At 36.1% G+C, this 24,027-nt stretch overlaps 1 protein-coding gene across 1 annotated transcript in view; it reads left to right on the plus strand.

Annotated features, from left to right (window-relative positions):
* The first annotated feature begins 492 nt into the window (after positions 1-492).
* Positions 493-24,027, plus strand: part of LOC105985417 (zinc finger protein 883-like) — a 50,362-nt gene continuing 26,827 nt past the window's right edge. The window contains 3 exon segments of the mRNA XM_013015961.1: positions 493-508; positions 5,613-5,778; positions 22,843-23,449. Coding sequence (XP_012871415.1) covers positions 493-508; positions 5,613-5,778; positions 22,843-23,449 — 789 coding nt within the window.

The following is a 24,027-nucleotide window of genomic DNA, read 5'->3' on the forward strand; positions in this document are numbered from 1 at the left end:
GCTTTTTATTTGGTAGTCTAGTGTCAGATCTCCGGTTCCCACACAGGCTTGTTTCCCCTATCTTAAAACAATTTTCTTATTGTGTTTCTTCAGGTTTAATATCAGACTGTCTTGGTTACAATGCTTTATTATAACAAATCTTCATTTCAAGTGTTTTGTGTCCCCAGATTTGTTCTTCCACATTCTTTGAATCTTTGATCTTTGAAAATCTCTCCCAACATTCTTCACTGGAGATGAAACCCAGGCTTTCCTGTATGTGAGGCCAATGCTCTACGACTGAGCTACACTCACACCCAGCTTTTAACTTTGAGAAGCAACTGTCACTGGCTCCAGGTGAGAGTTTGTGAAGTTTCCCTCTAGGAGTAGCTAGTCTTGACCCAGGGTCCTTGACTTTGGTCACAGAATAAGAATTTCCAGAAAAGTCACCATAGTAAGAAATCTTGACAGAGCTTTACTGGGCAAGCAAACCAACAGATAAACAGACAAGCAGACATGCAGATAGACAGAGGTATGTACACTGAAATGCAATGTGGGTGCTCTCAAAGGGATTGACACAGAACTCTTTGACAGAAGGAATATTTTTATGATAAAGGCAAGGTGAGTCATAAACTCATGCAGAGAGGTGTTTATCTTTGCTCTTAATCATTCCTGGTGTTATGCTTTTTGAGTTCTTGTTTATTGTGTGACATACTCTTTAGTGCATGTCTTCCAAGAAAATGGATTTTTCCATAAAGAGTTGCTTATCCTTATGACGAAGAATGCATCTTGTTGCTTCTCAGAAAGACTGTATTTAGAAGCAAACAAGATAGTGCTTTTATGTGTCTAATTTTCTTGTTTCTATCTGTGTTCCTGGCCGCCATTCCTTAGGTATTATTTTCCCTAACCTATCCAGCCTTGGAACTATGAAAAATTCTGATAAGACTTCAGAAAATTGCATTCAAGGTTTAGATTTCTTTGACAGAAAATAATATCTTCTTTATACTCAGTATTCCTGTTTATGATTGTGTCATTGTTCTCATTTAGCTATATTTCAATTATTTGGAATGTTTAATGTTCTTTATGTAGTATTTTATATGTTTTATTATATATAGTTTTTGGGTGCTTTTTTGTTAGGTGTGCTTTGAACAACCCTGGGGACTGTACTCAGATCCTGGTGTATAGAAGAAAGAACACATTCTGCTACTTAATACACAATACAGACACTGAAGTTACTCTTGAAACTATGTTGGTTACTAAATTTTATCCATCTTCTGATGTAATTTAGTATTTTTATCTTTTTTTCATCCTGGGGATCACACAGTATCTCTTAGCTTTTTCCACCCAAGGCTGGTACTCTACCACTTAAGCTACACCTTTAGTCTGGCTTTTTTACTGGCTAATTGATGGTAATTATTAGAGATTCTTTTCAGCCTATGGAGGCTGAAATCTGAAAATCATAGTTAGAAGCTACTCTGGGCATCAGAAAAACTGGTCATTATACTGTGTGACTCAAATGGTAAAGCACTTTCCTTTAGGAAAAGAAGCCCAGGGACAGTGCTCAGGTCCTGACTTCCTGCCCCAGCACCAGTAGATTAACAGAAAACAAAACTCTGATTTATCTGACCAGTCTTGCTTTAAACCATGAGCCATAGATCTCAATCTCTTAATTAGCTAGGATTATAGGTCTGACCATATAGTGATAGCAATAGTTGTCTCCTATTATTGTTGGAAGATTCTTTTAAAAAACATAATGTAGATGCTGGTGGCTCAAGGCTGTAATCCCAGCTACAATGGAGGCTGAAATGTAAGAATCTTGCTTCAAAGTGGGCCCTAGGGAGGAAAAATTTGAGGCTTATCTCCCAAAAACAACAAAAATGTGGAAGTAGAGCTGTGGCTCAAGTGAGAGAGTACTAGTCTTAAGCAAAAAGGTTAGGGATAATGTTCAGGCCCTAAATTCAAGCACCAGAATCAGCCTAAAATTTTTAACTGCTTGGAAGACAAAATAACCCCCAGATATGGCAAGTAATAATTAACCTAGGTTACCTGAGAGTCTGGGTTTGATAGCCACCACCTAGATAAACAGACAAATAGAAGATATTTCCACCGCCAGAAGAAATTTTCTGCTAATTAATCTGTACTAATTATCACACTCTGTTTCATTCCTTACACTATCATTTAGAAAGTGAGACAAAAAATAACTCTGATAGAAGGGAGATTGTCATGTGATGACTACTTTAGTAACAATGCATTCCTCAGTTTGTTAAAATGAGGTGTCACCTTTTATATCATCTTAGAAATATGTGTAAGATTATTAAATTTAAACTGTTAACTCACTATCCTCTGTGACGTGTATAAATATTATAGAGGTAACTGAGGTAATGAAAAGGGAATATAAAAGAATGTTCTTTTGAGGGTGAGGTGGTTTGAAGCTGGCCAACTAGGTAGGTCTTCAGGAGGCCAGGGCTGTTTCTCTTTCCTAAGGTCCCTCTCCTTGGCTGATCCCCTCCCCTTGTGTCTAATAAGGATGAGCTTACAGGTTTGGGAACAGTAGTAGTTTGACTTGAAGACTCTTTCTAAACCTTCTTACTTGTGTTCCAGGAACTAGAGCAATCCTTGGCTCACTGGGCTCTGAATTTGAAGGAAATTGAAACTGAAAAACAACTTGAGCAGCACATTTTGGAGAAATGGTGGTACATTTGAACAGATCATGGGAGGGCCTCTCCTGTGAGGAAGTCAGTCATCTGCCCATAGGAGGCTGCAATGTACCAAATGCCAATATTAGAAAGGAGCTTTAATTTTGTTAAACTTGAGGCCCTGTTCAGTGGGATTACTGCTCCTCCATTGTTCCTTTACATTCTGAAGTTTAGAAAACAGCAACATGCTTCACAGAAACAACCCCTGTTTTCCACAGTGCTGGCTGCTGCAAGTTTGCACACTGTTAAGGAACTTATTGAAAATGATTTTAAACAGGCAGAAATTTAAAGGGTTGGGTTGTAGTGGAGCTCAACTTTCGCTGGATAGATGGTGGCGTGTAATGTATCTGCTGTAGGAAACCTCTGCTGGTCTCTTGCTTGGCCAGCAAGTAATGTGAGTCTAACAATAGGAGTCTTACTTGGCTCCTCTAAGCATGGGGGCTTTTACATTGGTAAATATATTCACATACAATGAAATCTTTACTTAGAAGAGCTGGAGATTTTAAACTTTTTGGAATGATCAAATCAGCTCCTTGAACTCAAATGGTAGGAATATTCAGCTGCTAACTGCTACCCAGGATAGAATCCTGGTTAGAGTGGTAGACAGTTTATGTCAGTGATGAGATGAAGACAAATTGAAGGTTTCAAGTAGTCTTAAAGATTTTAAAGAACACACCATTCAGTGGAAGTTGCCCTGTGGCTGAAAATGGTAGAGCTCTAGCCTTGAGAAAAAAATGTTCATGCCACAATAAAAAAAGGAAAAATAAGTTCATGGACATCTCCCAGGTACTGAGTCCAAATTCTACAACCAACTTAAAGCTAAAACAAAACAAAACAAACAAAATGAAAATACATACAATTCAGATGACAATGTACTTCATCATCTCATTTTGAAATGTCCTCTGAAGTTCTTTATTCAAGTTTTACACACAGGAAAGTGCTTGGAATACTTGAAAAGTTCTCTAAAAGCTTAGGTAAAGGAGACTGTAAAGCCATTGTGAGATTAATTAGGAATCTGGATTCTGAAAGGCCATAGATGTCAAAGCTAAAATGTGTGTTAGAAGAATGGAAACAAAAAGCTTGATTTTCTATGGATAGACTTTCAATCAAGCCTGTAAACAGGTTTGTCTGTGTAGCTGGTGCTACATTTTGGGACATTTGCATCTCTGTGAAAAACTTGGGGAAGTTTTGTATGTAACACTTCACTCTATGAAGTGGGTGTTAACAGTTTACCAAAGACCTTCTGTGGCCCCATTTTTACTGAATGTATTTCAAGACTTTTAAGACCTCAGAATCCTTTGTACGTTTATCTAGGCTTAATTGTATTATTTACTGTTAAGTTTATTAGAGTAACCCATTTAACCTTGTAAGGAGGATGATTCTGTGCTGAAACCTGCTTGCTAGAGTTGTTTGTAAACAATGAAGCATTGGATATTTTGCATCACCCTGTGTAGAACAGACTGGATTGGGTTAACATTTCTATGATTTCCATGCAAAAGCTACGCAATACCATTTGAAGTGTAGGATCAAATGAGTGGTGGACATTGGTTTAGGTTTTGTTTTTCTTTGTTTTAATACTCCATCATGTATATGGCTTTATTATTCCTGGTGCATTGTATTATAAATGGTTGATATACAGCATGATGGGATTAGAAATTAAATCAAAAGGGGACATTGGTCTTAACAATGTAAGTTTTTGATTAGTTTTAAAAAGGGGAAAGGTTTGAGTGAGAATTAAATTAGCAGGTTGTTAACATTCATAACTGAATATTTAAAGGACCTAAAACAGAAGAAATTTATGTGGTCCTTAATATATCCAGCCTTTCTTGTTTCTGATGTTTGTTATCACCTAGTTGTAATAGATCTGCAATGGGTAAAAGTCAGTTTTGTTGGGCTGCTACAGGTGTTACTTCAGCAAGCCTTGAGAATGTCTGTTGATACTGAAACTGAGGTTTGTAAGAGGAAAAACATACATTTAAATCCTTAATGATACTGACTAAAATGAATGAAATTCAGTCCTTTCTTAGCAGGGAATGGTATACCTGTTTTGTTGGCTATCTTCAGCAGCCAAATGCATTTTTATAGGCAGGTGACTATCAGGAAAGAAGAGACTGAAGACAGACTCAATTCATGGATTCAGTTAAATGATGAAAACAAGGAGCTGTGTGGATACCTGGTGCCAGATGGAAACCAGTTCTACAGACAACAGACCTCCCATTGAAGAAGAGGTTGTGACATTTCAGAAAGTTAGCTAGCAGGCATTCTCAGGTGGACGTAGTTAGAACCCTCTATTCACTGCTGAGAATCTAATGTTACATAGGTGTTTTCTGTAATCATTGAGTTTTTAGAACTACTTTTCATCTTTCTGAAGAAAAAAAAAGAATATAAAGAGGTGAGAAGTTTGAATTCTTTGTAGGTGGACATGTATTGAGAGCAGTTGCTTTCTCTGGGTTGGCAAGTCTGGTAGGAGGAGGGGCTTGTGTCTCCTGAAGCATTTTGATGTCTTAGACCTATTAAGGATTCTACTTACTAACAAAGGGCAGAGTCAACCACCATGAACATGATGATTTTAGGTGGTCACTAGGCCCCAGATGTAATAAAAATAACAAGACCAATGTTCTTATAGTTAATCAAACTGAGTTCCACCCATTTGTAGGTTCTCCAGTAAGATAGAATGGAGAGAAATTAGAGAGGCTGTTGCATTAAGAAAGTAACAACTAACACACCTCGTGAATATGCTTAGAGGGTCTTTCTTGACCTTTTAGCCTGTAAAGTTGTGTTAAGTCATAATATGATGAGAATTTTTCAATTACAAAAATCATTAAGAGGCATGCATATATTTGTTGGTTAAGAAGAAATGCATTTGGGGGGTTAGAATTGAAAATAAGAACAGGGAATTGGGGTAATAGTGGAGCTTCCTGTTTTCAATTCCTCTTGTAGGACTACATGAAGAAAAGAATCTTCCTCAATGCAATCAAGTCCCACTTGAAGCAAATGGGGTAGCAGTTGCTACAGCCAGCAGCAATATGACAACTGTCAAGATGCATGCCAAGCTTAGCAAAATCAATGAGCACTGGCAACATGTTTTTGATGTCATTGGAATGAGGTAAGAAATGCCCTGCAATTGTTTTCTACTCCCATGGTTCTTCACAGAGCTAAGAAACTAAGCATGTTCTTTCTCTATAGTCATCTAGCAGTTTTATAAAACTGCAGATTCATGTTTGGTGATTAGAAAGAAAAATTGGAAATTTTGCACTCAGCATTAAAAGAGATGTATTATTAGTTTAAAATGTTATGCATTATGTTAATATTGTTTTCTAGTACTGGGGATCAAACCCAGAGCCTCTGGTAAGGAAATGCTGCACTTGTGTTGCTTTGAGACTCAATCTTCCTATGTTACCCAGAATGGCCTTCATCTCCTGAGCTTGAATGATCCTCCCTGCTCAGCCTTACAAGTTGCTGGACTATAGGTGTCCCACTGTGCCTGTATAGATTAGGCTTACACATTTATTTTGAGAAGATTTCCAAGGGAGATTTTCATGAGGATTTAGTAATTCTCTGTTGAAGCTGAATTATCAGCAAAAGAACTCTCTTGTCCCAAATGATGTCCATCTATTCCTGACTGTGTGGCAATTATGAGTGGTCAGGACAAAAGCATGGCTTTTAGAAGTGGGGTCTGACTGCTCCCACACTAAGAACCTAAGATAACAAAGATTTATTCCACAGACTAACGGATAATGTCAGGGAAGACAAATATGAGGTAGCTTAGACTTCCCTAGAGGAACTTCTAGGATCAGAACAGAGGTAGGAATCCAAACCAAAGTAGGGTATGCAGAACAGAAAAACAAAGACTGGTTTGGGGCAAGCCATCAAGCTTCACTCTTGCACCTTACCCACATTCCTCCTGATCTGCCCAAACAACCATCTCTGAACAGCAAGGTGGTGATGTACCATGTTTGAAGGCTGCTCTTCTCACCCACAGGTTGCTTTTCACTAGTTAGCTGGAGAAATTATTAAAGAAAAGATAGTGTCCCTGAATTCAAGCCACAGGACCAATAACAAAAAGAAAAGAGGAGAAAAAAAAAACCTTAAAGGAAAGGAAAAATTTGGAAACAGCCAAAAACTCCTTAAAATTTCGTAGATGGAATTTGGGTGTTTCTGGGAAATTGTTAGGGTTTTGAAAAATCTAAATTGGTGTAAGGATTATGCTGCATATCTACCTAGCAAGTCTGCTACTTTATTGCTGTGTATACATAAGAGCATGGAAAATGACCCAAGAATCAGTTTAGTGTCTGTGAATACTTTTTTTATAGTGAGCAGGGAGCTATTAAAGAAGATAAAGAAGGACATAATTTACATTCAAACGAACTTATCTGTTAAACAAAAACAAAATCAAAATAGTCTCACAACCCCAATTATAATAATAGAACTAAGAATTAAAAAGCCATTTAATCTCATGATCCCAATACAATTTCCATTTTTCGGTTGGTCTAACAATGATTCAGGAGGAACACAGTGCTTTTTCATGAAAAAAAAACAACCTTTCCTATGCTCCCACAGGTGGGACAGAAAAGTCCATAGGCAAACAAACAGTCTTGGGACCTAGGGCCTAGCACTAGTGGAACCCTACTTCCTTCAGGGTGGCACAGTGCATTGTGGGAAATGTAGTCTCCCTTGCAGCACAGATGCTCTGAAAGTGCTTGGTTTCTATTTTTTTTTTAAGTAGCAAAGATCTTTCTGTGCATGTGCCTCCCCATTCACTGTGGGTATTTTCAGCCTTCAAATTCCAGTTCCTTTCCCGTTGCCTTGCTGCTGGAAGTTTTCTCTCCAGTGGAGCTTGGGAGGTGTAACTTGAAGGTCTCTCTCCAATGTCAGGTAGGAACCATGAGCTGGATGCAGAAACCAAGAAAGAGTCTATCCTCCACATGTTACTCCAGTATGGGGCTGATGATTGTTAAGGGTTCAAAAGTTTGTGTGCCACAGCCCTTGTGCCTCCAGGTGCCAGAAACTGGCTCGCAAAGTTCTGACAGCAAGTTGGGTAGTTCTCCCGAATAGAAAAAAACAGGGAATTGTGCATTTATATTTCCATGACTATGAATCACTGCTGTTAAGCCATGTGACTTTATTAACCTTGCCCAGGTGTAAGATGAGCATGGTAACAATTGTAGTAAAATTGTGAGGGGTGTGCCTGATTTGACTCCATTTATATTGCAGTTGTATTTTGGGTTTCTGTGTTGTTTCTCCTCGAGGTGTCTCTGCTCTCCTCCTCCCTTGTTAGATTTCTTAGCACTCCTGGCTTTAGTTCACACGTGTTTGTATAAGACCTTCTTTCTAGGAACAGGTACACATGAGATATTACAGTAGTGATGGTCCTGTTTTTTAATTTCTGTTAAGCAATGAAGCCTACCAATGTTTGAAGGAGGTTACTTTGTCAACTCTGACAAGCTCTACAGAGCAGAGGCAGAAAGGCAAAGGAAGGGCAAAATGTTTTCAGCTTCCTTGCCTTAAGCAAAGATTGGTTCTATTTCCTAGAGCACAAGACTCAAGTGGTACTCTTTCCTCTAACACTCCCAGTCATTTGGTGCTGTTGGAAGGTTAACAGTAACTACTAGGAGGGGAAATGAACTTGCCTGAGGAATCAGACAGAGCCTAGTTCTCAGAAGGGACATGGGGCTGTGGTTTTTTTGTGGAGGAATAATGATCACAACTGAAATTATCTGTAGCAGTCCTGACTAATTTATTCAGCCTTTCCACAGTATCATTTCTAGTGTATGTTCTCTGAATTGTCCCACCTATGGATATACTGATAGTAGCCTTAACTCGTTGGTTTTTACCTGCAGTTCAGAAATTGTTAGTCACAGATTGTTACAGAAGGGAACTTGAGGTACTGTGTCTTGCTCAAGTTTGTATGTTTTGTAGATGTAAGATATAACAAAATATTAGCTAGTGTTCTCCATTTTGTCTCAATCTGCTCAAAGAAATTTGTGGGAATTGAAGTCAGTGAAGCTTGATCACTTTTATCCTTTGCACTTCCTATGGATTTTCCTAGCTTAAAATATTACAAGCATGGATATTCTCCAGTTTTTTGTTCTTGACTAGTTACAACTTCTCCACTAGAATAATGAGCCTATTTTACATCACTTAAAATGAGAGACTGCTGAAATATGTATTCCAAAACAATTGTTCAATAGAATTTAAATACACTACAATTCCCATTTTTGTGTGCTAATCCTGGTTCCTAGGCTCAAGCACTGGACACTGATCCTGAGCTTCTTTTGTTCCAGCCTAATGTTCTACCATTTAAGCTACATCTCCAATTCCAGGTATTTTTAGTAGTTTATTGGAGATCAGAGTCACTCAGATTTTTCTGCCCAAGCTGGTTTCAGTCTGTGGTGCTCAGATCTCAAACTTCTGAGTAGCTAACATTAAAATCATAAGCCAAGTCAGCCTAATTACAATACACTCTTTTAAATACAGATTATATTTCTAATAAAATTATATGATTCAATTTTAAGGAGGATAGTCCAAAACCTAAAACAAAAAGAAAATATCCCACCCTGAAATCTACAACACTCTTGGTCCTGAATATTTGAATATGGATAATTAGTGTATAAAAATTTCTTTGTAAGTTTTTAAAGTAAGAAAACATTCTTGTGATGTGAAAAAACCCAATACGAATGTGCAGATGTTGCTTTTAAATGATTAATATTGTGTTTCTTAGCAGAAAGGACCTAAGTGAAGTTTATAGAGTAGAGTTTCTTTTTTAATTTTTTTATTGTGAAAATACTGTACAGAGGGCACCCAATTACATGGGCAAGATAATGAGTACATTTCTTATCAAGCATTGTAGCCTCCTCCTTTGTTTCCCCTTCCTATCCCTTCCCATCCTCCCCCTGCATCCCCACCCAATCCTCCCCAATATAGAGTAGTTTTTTCATTTTTCATGCATATCACTATGAAGTTCATGTTATTTTTTTTTTCTGTTGGTCGTGGGATCTGAACTCTGGGCCTGGTCGCTGTCCCTCAGCTCTTCAGCTCAAGGCTAGAACTCTACCACTTGAGCCACAGCACCACTTCCAACTTTTTCTGCTTATGTGGTGCTGAGGAATCAAACCCAGGGCCTCATGCATGCGAGGCAAGCACTCTACCACTGAGCCACCTTCCCAGCCCAGTTCATGCTATTTTATATTAAGAGTTTCCATTCCATGCAGTTGTGTTAAAAAAAAATCCCTGTCTGGATAGTAGCCTTTCCTGTTTAATAAGCCAACCAAAAAATACAAGAAAACGCATATAGGTATGTAATTTGTTTATTTTTATTGGTCTGCATTTTGGTGTGTCATCAGCTTGGAATTTTGTGTTAATATTATTTGTGTAATTTAAGATTTTAATCTTCTGGGTCTTTGGCTGTGGTTGTTGGTTGGGACTGTTAATACTATGACTAGTATTTCATGTTATATCTTTATTAGGCCTTTTATCTTCATCAGGATGGCCATCTTCATATGATTGTTTAGGAAAGTGAGTATTAGAGACTTCTCAAACCTGTATTTACATAATCTTTACTGCTTATGTGAAGCAGGTTAAACGGCAAGTTTCAAGTCATTGCACAAGGGTACTCTGAGTATTTGGATACAGGGAAATGTGCCATTTGAAAACCACTAATGAAATATTATGCAAGTAATATGTATTGTATAAATTTTCCTGCATAATTATGGGTGAAAAAGTACTGAGTTTTAACCTGTATGCTCTCCATGGAGTTTAAATATGTAAATGAGTAAGATAGAGTACAAAAGCACAATGGAGTCCTAGAATCCATTTTAATGAATAGAAAAATAATTCATACAACCCTAAGTATTAATAACTAGTGTTATTGAAGGTGTGGATTTTTGTTTCAATTATTCAATTATTTTAGGAACCTTAGTTTTTATGAATTCTGTATGTATATTAACCTAGAAATGAATTGCTTTTATACTGTCTGTCTACCAACTAATGGACTGTGGAGTCATCTTCAGGTGAGTATTTAATACTCTACTTGAGATATAAAAGATTTTTTTCTATAAGAAGGCTTTTGTGCCTTTCACTCCATGTATAATGTTTTGAACAGGAGAATCTGGAGCATAATCTCACAGGTTCTTTCCTGACTATGTCTATTGCCTTTTCTCTAAGCCATGCTTCCAGAATCTTCTGTTCATTGTCAACAGCAAGAAAGAATGAGAGGATCTCTGGTGAGTTGGTTTTTTTTTTTGGATCCGCTCATGGGGCCTGAACTCTGGGCCTGGGCGCTGTCCCTCAGCTATTCAACACAAGGCTAGCGCTCTACCACCTGAGCCACAGTGCCACTTCGGGCTTTTTTCTTTTTTGCTTATGTGGTGCTGAGGAATCGAACCCAGGGCCTCATGCATGCAAGGCAAGTGCTCTACCACTGAGCCACCTTCCCAGCCCCTGGTGAGTTGCTTTTTATTTCTCATTTTCCACATTCCATTTTAGAAAACTTAGGGTGTCAATGATTTAAAAACTGAAAAAATGATTCTGCTTTAGGAACATGTTTCTAAATCAGATAAAGATGGTTCTTAGAGTTAGTTTTTCAACATAACGACTTGTACATCTCATTGTAGCAATGGGTCCATCTGTACCCCTAGTTAAATGATTTGTTTTTAACCTTCCCTGCACAAATTATACCAACATCAAATACAGTGAAAGCAGGGGTTATACCGTGGGGGAGGAACATACAAAGCAACATAGAAATCATCTTATAAATATGTTAGCAACAATTGCATGAAAGAATAAAAAATTTGAATACTTACCTTGGGGTTCATAATGTACTCATCTTGGCCATGTAATTATAACTCCTCTGTATGGTATTTTCACAAAAAAAAGATGATTTTTAGAATGAGTAGATTATAATATGTTACAGTCTGTCTAAATTGAGGGCAGACTTGCTTCAGTTTTTCTGATGTGAGAAAAAGTAGTTGCACTTGTTATGTGATTCAGTGACATTGAGGAGGTCACTTGTCATGTAGGGTGAACATTTGCAGGCAATTTGTCAGAGATCACCTCCTTATGATTAATGTTGGATTATATTAAAGAGGTTTTACCGGTGTTTCTGAAATAGTGTGGTCTCACACACAGCTTCAAATGTTATAGAAGACTGAGTAAACTATATGTAATTAAACTACTCTCCATATATACTTCTTGGACTTCTTCCTGGTCTCTAACTACATAAAACTTGATCATAGTTGATGATATAGCGTGTGGTGTTCCTAGAAAGCCCTCAGCCCTCTCTATTTTCCCTAGGTGTGTCTTCACAAGATTTTTTTCTCTATTTTTTCTCTTCATTCTGTTTCCTACTCATTAGCTTTCATTATTCCTATCTTTCTCCTGCTTTTTACATATTTTTCGCCCTGTCTCTTCTTCTCTTTCAGTCCCCCTTCTCTCCATGTTTCTCTCACTGTTTTTTTGACATGCTGTATTTGGGAACTATTTTGTCTTACTGATCAATTTACCTTTGCTGACATGGCTCTTAGAATTGACATTTTTCTTACCCACTGTATAAGGAATTGTTGCTACCTGTAACTCAAGGCAGGCCTATGGGATTCCAGAGCCAAAGACAAGCAGAAAAACACAGACATGTACAGATAGAGAGATGAAGAGGAAACAAGTGGCCCCAAGGCTCACTGGCACTTGGTCCCCAAATCCCCATAAGCAAGCATACTTGCTTGAGTTTACACAGGGAAGGTTACCACTCATACATGGAAAAAATAATCTATAGTAATGTTACAACCATCCTTCTATCCATCTACTACATTTTTGATCTTCCATATATGAAGCTGTATAATCATTAAATATGCAGCTCCTGTTCCTCTCTACCCCAGACTCATACAATGGCTGTTCCTTTATGTACTTTATTTATCTCATTTACTGAAGTTTGATCCATGCCATAAAAGGTAGTAAATTTTTCTTACTTTCAAATCATTTATCTATCATTTACAAGCTTCTATCTTGTGGTTATTGTGAGTGGATGTACAGTAATTCTAAAAATATTTCTTCTAGTTCTGATTTCTCTTCTGTTAGGTACAAATCCAGAAATAGGTGTCCTGGATCATTTTTCTGTGTAATACTTGACTTAGTTCTTTTTAGGAATCTCAAAAATACCTATGATTTTTATATTACTTCCAGAAATGTATCAGTTTTCATATTATTTTCACATCCTTCCCAAAACTTGTTAGATGTTGGATAATTTTTGTCACTGTTTTTTAAACTATATCCATACAACATGTATAAAGTAGTTTTTCAATATAATTTTGATTGAATTTTGTCATGATTATTGATATTGGACTTCTTTATATGTTTTAATCACCTATTTATACATATTCTTTGTAGAAAATCTCTTCAATCTTTTTTCACATTGTCAAATTAGATTTTGGGTGTTAGGGTTAGTTGTAGGATTTTCTTTTATATTTTCTAATTCATTCCAGGTACTAGTCAATTTAGAAATATACACAAATATTTTCTCTCATACCATGCTTTTCCTTCTTTGTAGATCATGTCTTATGATGTACAAGGTTTTACTTGTAGGCACTTAATCTTGTTTGATTTTTGTATTGGGTATTGTTGGTGTCCCATTCAAGGAGTAACTGTCAAATCTAATGTTATGAAGCTTCCTCCCTTCCTCTCTTCTTTATTCCTTTCCCTTTGTCTCTTTATCCCTCCTTTACACCCCACACTGGTCCCCTCTCCCTCCTTATTTTTTTGCTCCCTTTGTTCCTGTCCTCTCCCCCCTCCACTAAGTTTTTTTCTCTTTATGTCTGAGATGAGGATTTGTTGTGTTGCATGTTTGGTGTCTAACTTTGAAACTCATGGGATATACATACCTCTGCCTCCACTATGTCTTTCTTGTGCTAGAATTGGAACATGTACTCACAGTCCTCACAGTAGTCAGCTTCCTCCTTCACTGCTGGCATTATCTCTTGAGCCATGCCTCCAACCTGTTGCTTAGCTGCTTAATTTGAGCTGTCTACCCAGTATGGCTTCCAGACTGTAGCCTCCTTAGTAGCTAGGGTAGGATGAGATTCTTGCGCCAGAAGCACTTGTTTTTTTTTTACCTGAATATTTATTATTAACAGTTAATTGGATACAACAATCAAATGAGATTATTATTAATGGCTTATATAAAATCAATATTCAACCTAAGCTCCAATATTTCATGTTTCAAATTAAGTGTTGTATATTATTTCTAATAATTTCAGCTGCTCTTGTAAATGTATTACATATTTTTCACTAAGTTTATGCTCACACAACTCCATGGAGAAATTGTTTCAAAATTAATTTATTTTATTGTTGATATAGTGGTGATCTATGGGGAGACTACCAGTCCTTAGGTCAGGTAATGAGTACATTTCCTGTGTCTTCCATACCCGCACTCTCTCACAATCTTTCCCTTCCATTGTGAATCATGACTTGTATAACTTACTTTCATCAATGCCTAATGACCTCCTCAGATGCACTTTTTCACCCAATTTCCTACAAGTTCTCTGGCTTTCCCCCACCCTCCAGAAGATATCCATGTGAATACACTATGCATATTTAAACTTTTTTTTTTTGCCATTACTGCGGCTTGAACTTGGGGCCAATCCTGGGCACCATTCCTGATCTTGATTTGGTCAAGGCTACCACACTACCACTTAAGCCACAATGTCATTTCCTATTTTTTCTATTTATGTAGTGCTTAGAAATTGAATCTAGGGCTTCATGCATGGTAGGCAAGTACTCTACCACTTAGCCATAATCCCAACCCAAATGCATTTGTTTTTATTTCAAAGGTGTAGTAAGAAATTGGCCACATTTAATATTCTATAATTCACAATGGTAAAATACATTACTTTGAGACCCATTGTAATTTCCCCTGTGTTTATTTCACTCATAGAATACTACAAATATTTTTTTAATTTTCATGTATTTATCACGTATTTTTATTTCTCATATTGATTTCTACAAAATTTGTAGATTAAAGATATTATAACTTCATGGCCTTTTAAAGATGGATTTGCACACTTTGCTTTTCAGCATAAAACTTTTATTATCAAAGTGTACGATATTTCAGTTATTATCAGTGGTCTGTATCTGTGGTCATATATTTTGGTCTGATGTTTATATCCTTACATATTATCACTTTGTATTTTTCATTATTAGTTTTGCTTATTCTTTCTATTTATTTATTTCTTATTTTGCTTCTATGTAACCTGCACACACCTCAAATTCACTGTAAATCACCTCTCATATACCCTGCAGGCATTGTCCTATACACTGTGAACCACCTCTGATACCTATTACAAATTAAGTCTGATGTATATAGTTGTTATACTGGATTGTTCATAAGATACAAATAAGACTGCATGCTCAATACAGGTGCCATACTTTTTCAAACATTTGTTTTTATGTTCCACTGAATTTGTGCAAATCAAAATATGCAAGGCCTGCAAGAGTTTTTGGAAAGGATATTATAAAGTCGCTATAATCTAGTCTGGAAATTTGACTGAAAATTTTCGTTATAAATAAATAACCAGAGATTTTTTTAATGTAAAGAACAAAGGCCATTCTCAGGCTGAAGCATAGAGCTTCAGAAGAATTACCATGAGCACGAAAAGTGTTATACTATAGAACTACAAGTAAACAAATTTCCTACCCTGTCAGATTCTTTGTTAGGAACACATAGGAAGTTAACTTGCTGGATGTGCTTCACTGTACTTTCACTAGGAACATTAAAATTTTACAATATTCTCACAGTAGTACTATCTGGCATAATATACTTACTTTTCAATGGAATAATTGTATTTATAACCTAAATCTATTCCCCTTTTAAGTATTTTGTAGAATTAATTCTTTGAACTCAGGCCTTCGTATTTGCCAGGCAAGTTCAATATTAAGTGATCCATATGCCCAGTTAATGCACTTTGTTTTTAATACACTTACATGTTTACATATTGAATTTTCATGCACTATGAATCATGAATTTAGTGCTATAAGTTTTCCTTCCACAAGAGGAATTACATACAATATGTATTCTATACATTCTTTTTTTATTTCAATAATTTTTAATTTAAATTTAATTTTTATTATCTTTTAATAGCTCTATAAGGGATTTACCAATCAACAAATCAGTTCATGAATACAATGCACCTTGATCAATGTTACACATTTTATCATTCTCCCTATCCCTCCTAACTCCACCCCTCCCCTCAGTTTTCTTAATTTTGTAAGATATGCATTGAATTGTATGACTGCAGTCCTTGCTTCTTCTCTTCATTCATCTATCCCTTCCCCTTGACCTCACTCCACTAACTCTGTTACCAGGTTCCTGGTATTTATTTCCTTAAACTGTGAGTTTGAATTCTCTCCTGAAAATACCATGTTTTGCTTAATACATTTGTTTTAATACATAACTTTTTATATACAACCCCATTGTGTTTATTTATACACTTATAAATTAGTTCTAGCTTTTTAAAAATCATTTTTCTTTACTCTTTATTATTCATTCATATAATTATTATTGTTTTATTGTGAGAATACCGTACAGAGGAGTTACAATTACATGGGCAAGATAATGAGTACATTTCTTATCAAGCATTGTTGTTTCCTCATTGTTTCTCCTTCCCATCCCTTCCCATACTCTGGTCCTCCCCCCATCTTCCACCAAAGTTGTTAAGTTCGTTTTTTGACATAACGACTTGTACATCTCATTGTTGCAATGGGTCCACCTGTATCCCTAAACGATTTTTTTCCTTTCCCCTCCACAAATAATATCAACATCAAAAACAGTGAAATTATGGGTTATACTGTGTGGGAGGAACATAAAAAGCAACATAAAAATCATCTTATAAATATGATAGAAACAATTGCATGAAAGGAAAAAAAAAGAAAACAAAAAACCTTTGAATACTTACCTTGGGGTTCATTCCCCTACACATCAACTTTCTATACATTCCTTTACTTACATATTTACCATTTTAATAATCTTGTCTATGTAGATATATGTTGGCATTTTTTTTCACTTGAAGCAGGATACTTTATTGTAACACTTAAAATGATGTGTTAATGAAGCATTCTCCTTCCCTAGAAATATCTTCAATGTATTTTGTTAGAAGAGGCCCTTTCCCCACTGGATTGTGTATTGAAGTCTATTTTCTTTCAACACTTTACAGATATATTTTCCTTTTTGTGTGTTACTCATCATTCACCTCTGATATTTTCAAGCGTGAATGTATTGGAGGGATTGTTGGCCATTGTTCATTTGTAATGGATTTCAATTTGGGAATAAACAATCTTTCCTTTTAAGCACTGAACAAGAAACTAGTATCGTATTTTATTGCAATTTGTAATTTTTTTTCTATATTTTTTAGATCATGTCCCTCTTCATATTTTTTTACCCTATCCTTCTTGTGGTGGTCATGTTTCACATTTTGGGGGGGGGGTCTTCTTGAACGTTCCTCAAGCCTCTATCCATTTACATGCATCCTAACCTTAAGGCCAATTAAAATGCAAAGTTGGTTAAGAAACATTTTATGGTAATAAATATATATTCGATATTATAAGAAGTAGGCGATGTTCATAAAAGTTCATGCTAGCAGTTCATTTTTACTTAGGAAGGAAGCATCTGGCTATCTATGAACACACTTTTATATTTAGAAATTTAAAAACAAAAGTGATTAACATAGGATGTTTTATTATGAGAACTAGGTCAAATCTTATGAGAGCCAACTCATTCATTTACTATTTTTGAGTACTTTTACTCCCTTTAACATTTACCTGGACACTGCTTTTCATAGATCTACTAATGTGTTATGTATTATGTATGATGTAATGACCATGTTGTGATCGCTTATGAGAGCACATTTTAATAGAAAATCTGAATAGGACTTGATTCAGTAAGGCAGAATATGAAAATGCAGGAAAAATATTTGTTTACTTCACTGTTCCACAGATATGTTGTAAATATTACCAAAATAAGCTAAACACACACTTTCAGACTCCTACTTATACTTAATGTTGTCATGCGAGATGATTAGCTTCTTAGAACTGTTTATCTTGTCTTTATTTCTGGAATCAGAAGTGTGTTTTGATGTATTAGAAAAACTTAGTATTTATATTTTCACAATAAAAAATATATACATAACAATATTAAAATATAAAGAAAAACTTAGTATTTGTAATTACCAAGTTACTATGGGGGAAAATATTTTTACGTTGATGTTTTTTCTCTCTCACTGTATAGATAACAGAGCAAGCTCCATACACATTCTGTGAGACAAAAGCGTACATATAGAAGAAAGAAATTCCAGCCTTGGTGTTTTCATGACTCAGTGGTAATAAATTGATGGAATATGCCCTTATAGAAGCTGGTGTCATTTGATGATGTGGCTGTGGAGTTCAGTTGGGAAGAGTGGCAGGAATTGGATATTTCTCAGAAGACCCTATATAGAGATGTGATGCTGGAAACATATGGCATCCTGGTGTCCTTGTGTAAGCTGAAAATATCACATTAAGTTGAAAGGTCAAATGATTTTTTTGTTGGTGGTTTGTCTTGAATTCTGGGCCGAGGTGCCATGCCTCAGCTTTTCAGCTCAGCGTGAGCACTCTATCATTGGGCCACATCACCTCTCCCAGCTTTCTGGTGGTTAATTGGAGATAAGTGTCTCTCAGCTTTCTTGCCAGGTCTGGCTTTGTACTGCGATGCTCAGATCTCAGATTACTGAGTAGCTAGAATTACAGGTGTGAACCACAGATGCCCAGAAATGATTTGTTTTTAGTAGATATGTGAATATTTATTGGACTTTCAATGCTATTTAGATGTAAGATTCCAGTCTGTGGGAAGTGTCATTTGTTTCTAAGGAAAGCTTCAGGTGGATTATATACATTCCAAGGCAATTTAATTCTCATTCTTCAAGAATCCAAATCAGCAGTTTGACAAAAATTCCAAACTATGTTCCCTAACCAGGAGACAGTCTCCACAAAATTGAGGTGATTATTGTGGGTGGATATACAATCTAGAAAATGCATAAACACACACACATACACATATACATAAATATGTATATATATACATATACCTATATACACATATATGCACATATATATGTGTATGTATACCTATATACATATATATGCATATATATACGTATATATGCCTATATACATGTATATAGGCATATATACGTATATAGGTATTTATACACATATGTATATAGGCATATATATGAATATAGGTATATATATGCATATATATGTATATATGTATATTTGTGTGTATATGTACATATATATGCACAAATATATGTACATATGTATATATGCATATGTACATATATGTAATGTATATATACACACACATACATATATGTATATGTGTTTGTGTATGTGGTGTGTGTGTGTGTGCATGCAATGGTTCACGCCTGTAATCCAGGCTGCTTAGGAGTTTGAAATCTGAGACTTTCATTTTTTTTAAATTTTATCAAAGAAATTTATTTGCATGTAAATAAACAGACTTTTTTTTAATGTTTCAGGAAAAAATTCCCACAGATTTTGTCTACTTTCAAAAAATGAAAACAGAAAACCCAAAATATTTACAGAACTGCTGTACACACAATCAAACTTGATTCCTTTTTAGAAAAGCCCTCCCCACTGCTCCTGATGTGCATTTTAAACGCAGGATTTAAAGCTCACCATTTAGTTGAGCATTAATTTCTAAACTAGCTTCTGAGATACGAAACACCTGCTGCTCCTCCAAAACAAACTGAAAGATAGAAACACGGAGCAGAGATAGAAATGAAATGGGGAAAATTAGATTGCCAAGGGATTATGAATGTTTCCTAAACTGGTATCTGCTGTGATTCAAGTTTGTGGATACTGTATGAATCACTGGCTCCCTGAAAGGGTTCTTCAGAAAGTTCATGATATGGCTGCACTAGATTTTCAGACCTTGGCCTGGAGAAGGAAAATCCTTTTCAAGAGTCATCAACCTCTTTTTTTTTTTGGCAACAATTTTATCCAGTTTCAGTCCTTCATTTTGAAGCCAGTAATGCCAGTAAAGTGTCCTTGAGACACTTATCTCAAATTAAGTACTCATTAACTGGAAATGGAGCTAGGCTCAAGCTAATAGAATGTTAGTCTGGGGAAAAAGAACTGAGTTCAAGCCACACAACCTGCAAAGTTTAAACCGATGCTAGGGGAAAGTCAACCATGGAGTCAGTGAGAAATGAGAAAGAAGATTTGGAGCAACCTGGTAAACAGGATATCTGAGATCTTACAGCTAATTTGACACAGCATGAGCAATAGTTCTCCACTCTTTCTTATTAACAGGGCACTGTGTTCCTAAACCTCAATTGATTGTCAAGCTGGAGCAAGATGAAGAGCTATATATAGAAGAAGCCTCAGACTAGTATTTCGCAGGTCTAATAACAACAGATGCTGGAGGGGATGTGGATAGAAGGGAACCTTACCGCATTGTTGGTGGGAGTGTAAACTTGTTCAACCACTTTGGGAAGCAGTATGGAGGTTCCACAAAAGATTCCACATAGCGCTTCCCTATAACCCAGCAAACCCATTTTTGAGCATTTACCCAAATGATCACAAACAAGACCATACTAAAGCTACCAAAACAAGTATATTTATTGCAGCTTTATTTGCCATAGCTAAGATATGGAACCAGCCCAGATGCCCCTCAGTAGATGAATGGATCAAGAAAATGTGGTATATATACAGAATGGAATTCTATGCCTCCATCAGAAAGACTGACATTGCCCCATTTGTTAGGAAATGGAAAAACTTGGAAAAAATTATATTAAGTGAAGTAAGGCAGGCTCAAAGAAACATAGGCCCCATGGTTTCCCTCATTTGGAATAACTAGTATATGTCTGAATCAAGTAGAAAAGGCCAGATAAGTTGATGTTAGGGAAATGAGCCACAAGATAAGTGTTCAATTTTTTTCTTTAATGCGATTTTTTCTAACATATTTATAAGATTATTTCTTTGTTGCTTTGTATGTGTCGCTCCCCCATGGTATAACCCCTGCCCACACTGTGTTTGCTGTTGGTGTAATTTGTGGAGGGGAAGGGAAAAAACAAATCGTTTAAATAGGGATACAGGTGGACCCATTGCAACAATGAGATGCACAAGTTGTTATGTCTAAAAATGAACTTTACAACTTTGGTTGGGGGGGAAGATGGGAGTTCAGGTGGGAAGGGGGCGGTGGGAGGATGGGAAGGGATTCGAACAGGAAACAAAGGAGTAGGCAACAATGCTTGGTAAGAAATGTACTCATTATCTTGCCCATGTAATTGTAACCCCTCTGTACAGCATTTTCACAAAAAAAAAAAGAATTTAACAGGTGAGTTACAGCATCTTGCATAGTGATCTTGGATCCAGAACTGAGTTGGTAAGTTCATCTTGCTCTGTACTGACCAATAATTTTCCTAATTCCCCTGAGTCCCATGTGTGGCAGAGAACTAGGTGATTCTCTGTTTTAGATTTGTGAATCAAAAAAATGCATGTAGATACACACTGAACTGTGTATGTCAATAAAGTTAAAGTTAGCAATTCTTTCTCGGTGTGGAAATTGTTCTGACAAAAAAGAAAATTAGAAATTTCCAAAATGAGCTTTCGTTTTCTTTGAAACTAGGACACGGCAGGTATAGGATATGAGTATGCCAGGACTGCTATCTTCTGATAAGGATAAGGTGGGGAGAGGCTGGGATACAGAATCAAAGTTTTAGTCTAGAGAGAATGATTAACTAGGTAGTGAGCTGGAGAATCTTTGGGCTTACATGGGTTTGAGGAACAGGAGTAAATTTTGATGAAACTTTGTCTAAAAAGGAGAGAAACAAAATTTAAAATTACTAAGATACTTAAAATAATCCACTGTGGGAAGTTAGAAATGAAGATATGTGTATATAAAATCTTACCCTCAGGTGACAAGCAAAAGGCTTTTATAAAAAAAAAAGGTATGATCTCCAAAATTAGAAAACGCTCTTCTCCTAATGTTTGAGACGTAGAGTAGCATAATATATATATTTTTTAAGGAAAAAAACAACACAAAGCAGCTATTCCGCTAAGACCAAGCAAAACAATATTTCAGAAAATAACAAAGAATACTAAATACAACAGTATGCAGCCTAAAATGCTAGCCATAAATAGTTTAGTAATTTGTGTAAATAATTCCTCTGATATGAAAAAAGCAAGAGAACTGAAAAAGAAAAATCCATTTTCTGTCGTGAAATATTAGTATTATTTTCTTAATACATTATAGAGAAAGAAATATATCTCTCATAAATCATTACCTATTTTAATATTTTAAAATCTCTAATAGTATGGGGAAAATGTCTTTACCTTTACATTAAGGATCTCATTTATGTTTTTGTCTTTTTTTTCATGACTCATTATAGATGTTCAAGAAATGGAGGATGTGATTACAACGTACCAGGAAAGTTCAGATGAATGTCTGTGTGAAGTACTGCCATGAATAGTAACAGAGTGGAGCAAAGAGCAAAACATAAGCCAAAGCTGAATAGGAATGAAGAGAACTCCTTAAGGGTGAGGAATGTAGAGTTCATTCAGCATCAGAACATGTTACCCTATTGCGAGCCTGGTGAGATGCCTGCTGCATATATGCCTGGTCTGTCTCCTATAGATAAACAATCCCTTAGATATTTGGAGCCTTTTAGTTGAAATTATGAGGGTCCAAATGAGCTTCAGTATTTTGAATATGGAGGAGGGAAGATTTTAAACTCAGAGACCATATTCTTTCCACATAATTGAATATAGAGAAGAATATGATAAGTCTGATCTTTTTGCCCAAGAAATTTGTCAGGGAGGGAGCAAAACACCTGAAAGCACTATATGCGGAAAAACATTCCACTTAAGGTGTACAGACACTATGAATCAGAAAAAAACACACAGGAGAGAATCCTTATATAGGTAATGAATTGAGAATTCAATCAGTAAGAATTTACACCTTACAAAACCTGAGAAGAAATATCCAGAGAAGCCTGATGAGTATAAGTAATGTGCAAAATCTATCTCTAAGAAGTCAGAACTGACTTGTCAACCTAAAACACCATGAGAAGAGAAACTCTATGAATATGAAGAATGTAGAAAATTTTCCACTCTTGAAGTTAATTCCCAGAAAGCATCAGAGAACTGACACAGAACAGAAACCTTATGAATGTAATGAATGTGGAAAGTATTTCAGATGTAAGTCAAAGCTTACTGTCCATCAGAGAACACCCACAGGAGAGAAACCTAACGAATGTAATGTGTGTTCAAAGTCTTTCACCCAAAAATCAGACCTTACTCTTCATCAGAGACCAAACACAGGAGAGAAACTATATGAATGTAAAAAATGTGGAAAGAACTACAGATACAAGTCACAACTTACTGCCCATCAGAGAACACACACAGGAGAGAAACCTTATGAATTTAACAAATGTGGAAAGTATTTCAGATGTAAGTTACACCTTACTGTCCATCAGAGAATACACACATGAGAAACACCTTATGAATGTAACACATGTGGAAAGTGTTTTACTCAGAGGACATACCTTTGTCATCATCAGAGAACACACACAGAAGAGAAACCTTAAAAATGTAATGTGTGTGCAAAGACTTTCACTCAGAAATCAGACCTTACTGTTCATCAGAGAACACACACAGGAGAGAAACCATATGAATGTAACAAGTGTGGCAAGTCCTTCACATGGAGTTCACAGATCAGCAGGCATAAAAGAATCCACATAGATGAGAAACATTAGGAATTTGATAAATATGGAAAATCTTTCATGTGAAAGAAAAAGCAGCTTGTATCAGAGAACCCAAACAGGATATAAGATTTGTGATTATAGCAAATGGGCAGTCTTTCACACAGAAGGCATACCTCAGTGTTCAACATTGAATGCACACAGTGAAAAATCTTGTGAATTAAATATGTGAAATTTTTTCGAGAAGAAATCATACTTAAATTTTCATCAGCAAACAAACAGGAGAGAAATTTTATGAATGTAAAAAGTACCAAAAATGTCCTTCACTAAGAAGTCATGCATGGATGAGTGTTTATAGACCACACACGAATGAAAACTTATAGATAATATCAATGCAGAAAATCTCACTTCGAAGTCATACCTCAGTGTTCATCAGAGAAACGACTCCCATAGGAGAAAAGAAAACTAACAAATATACCAAATATGCAATGACTTTTACTGTGAAGTCAGTCCTCAGTGCATCCAAGAATATAAACAGGAGAGAAAAAGTGAATATAATAAATGTAGACAAATATTTAACCAGAAGTCATGTCTCTACAGGTTTCAGAGCGCTG

This window comes from Dipodomys ordii, unplaced genomic scaffold (genome assembly GCF_000151885.1).
Source record: "Dipodomys ordii isolate 6190 unplaced genomic scaffold, Dord_2.0 Scaffold29, whole genome shotgun sequence".
Classification (NCBI taxonomy): domain Eukaryota; kingdom Metazoa; phylum Chordata; class Mammalia; order Rodentia; family Heteromyidae; genus Dipodomys; species Dipodomys ordii.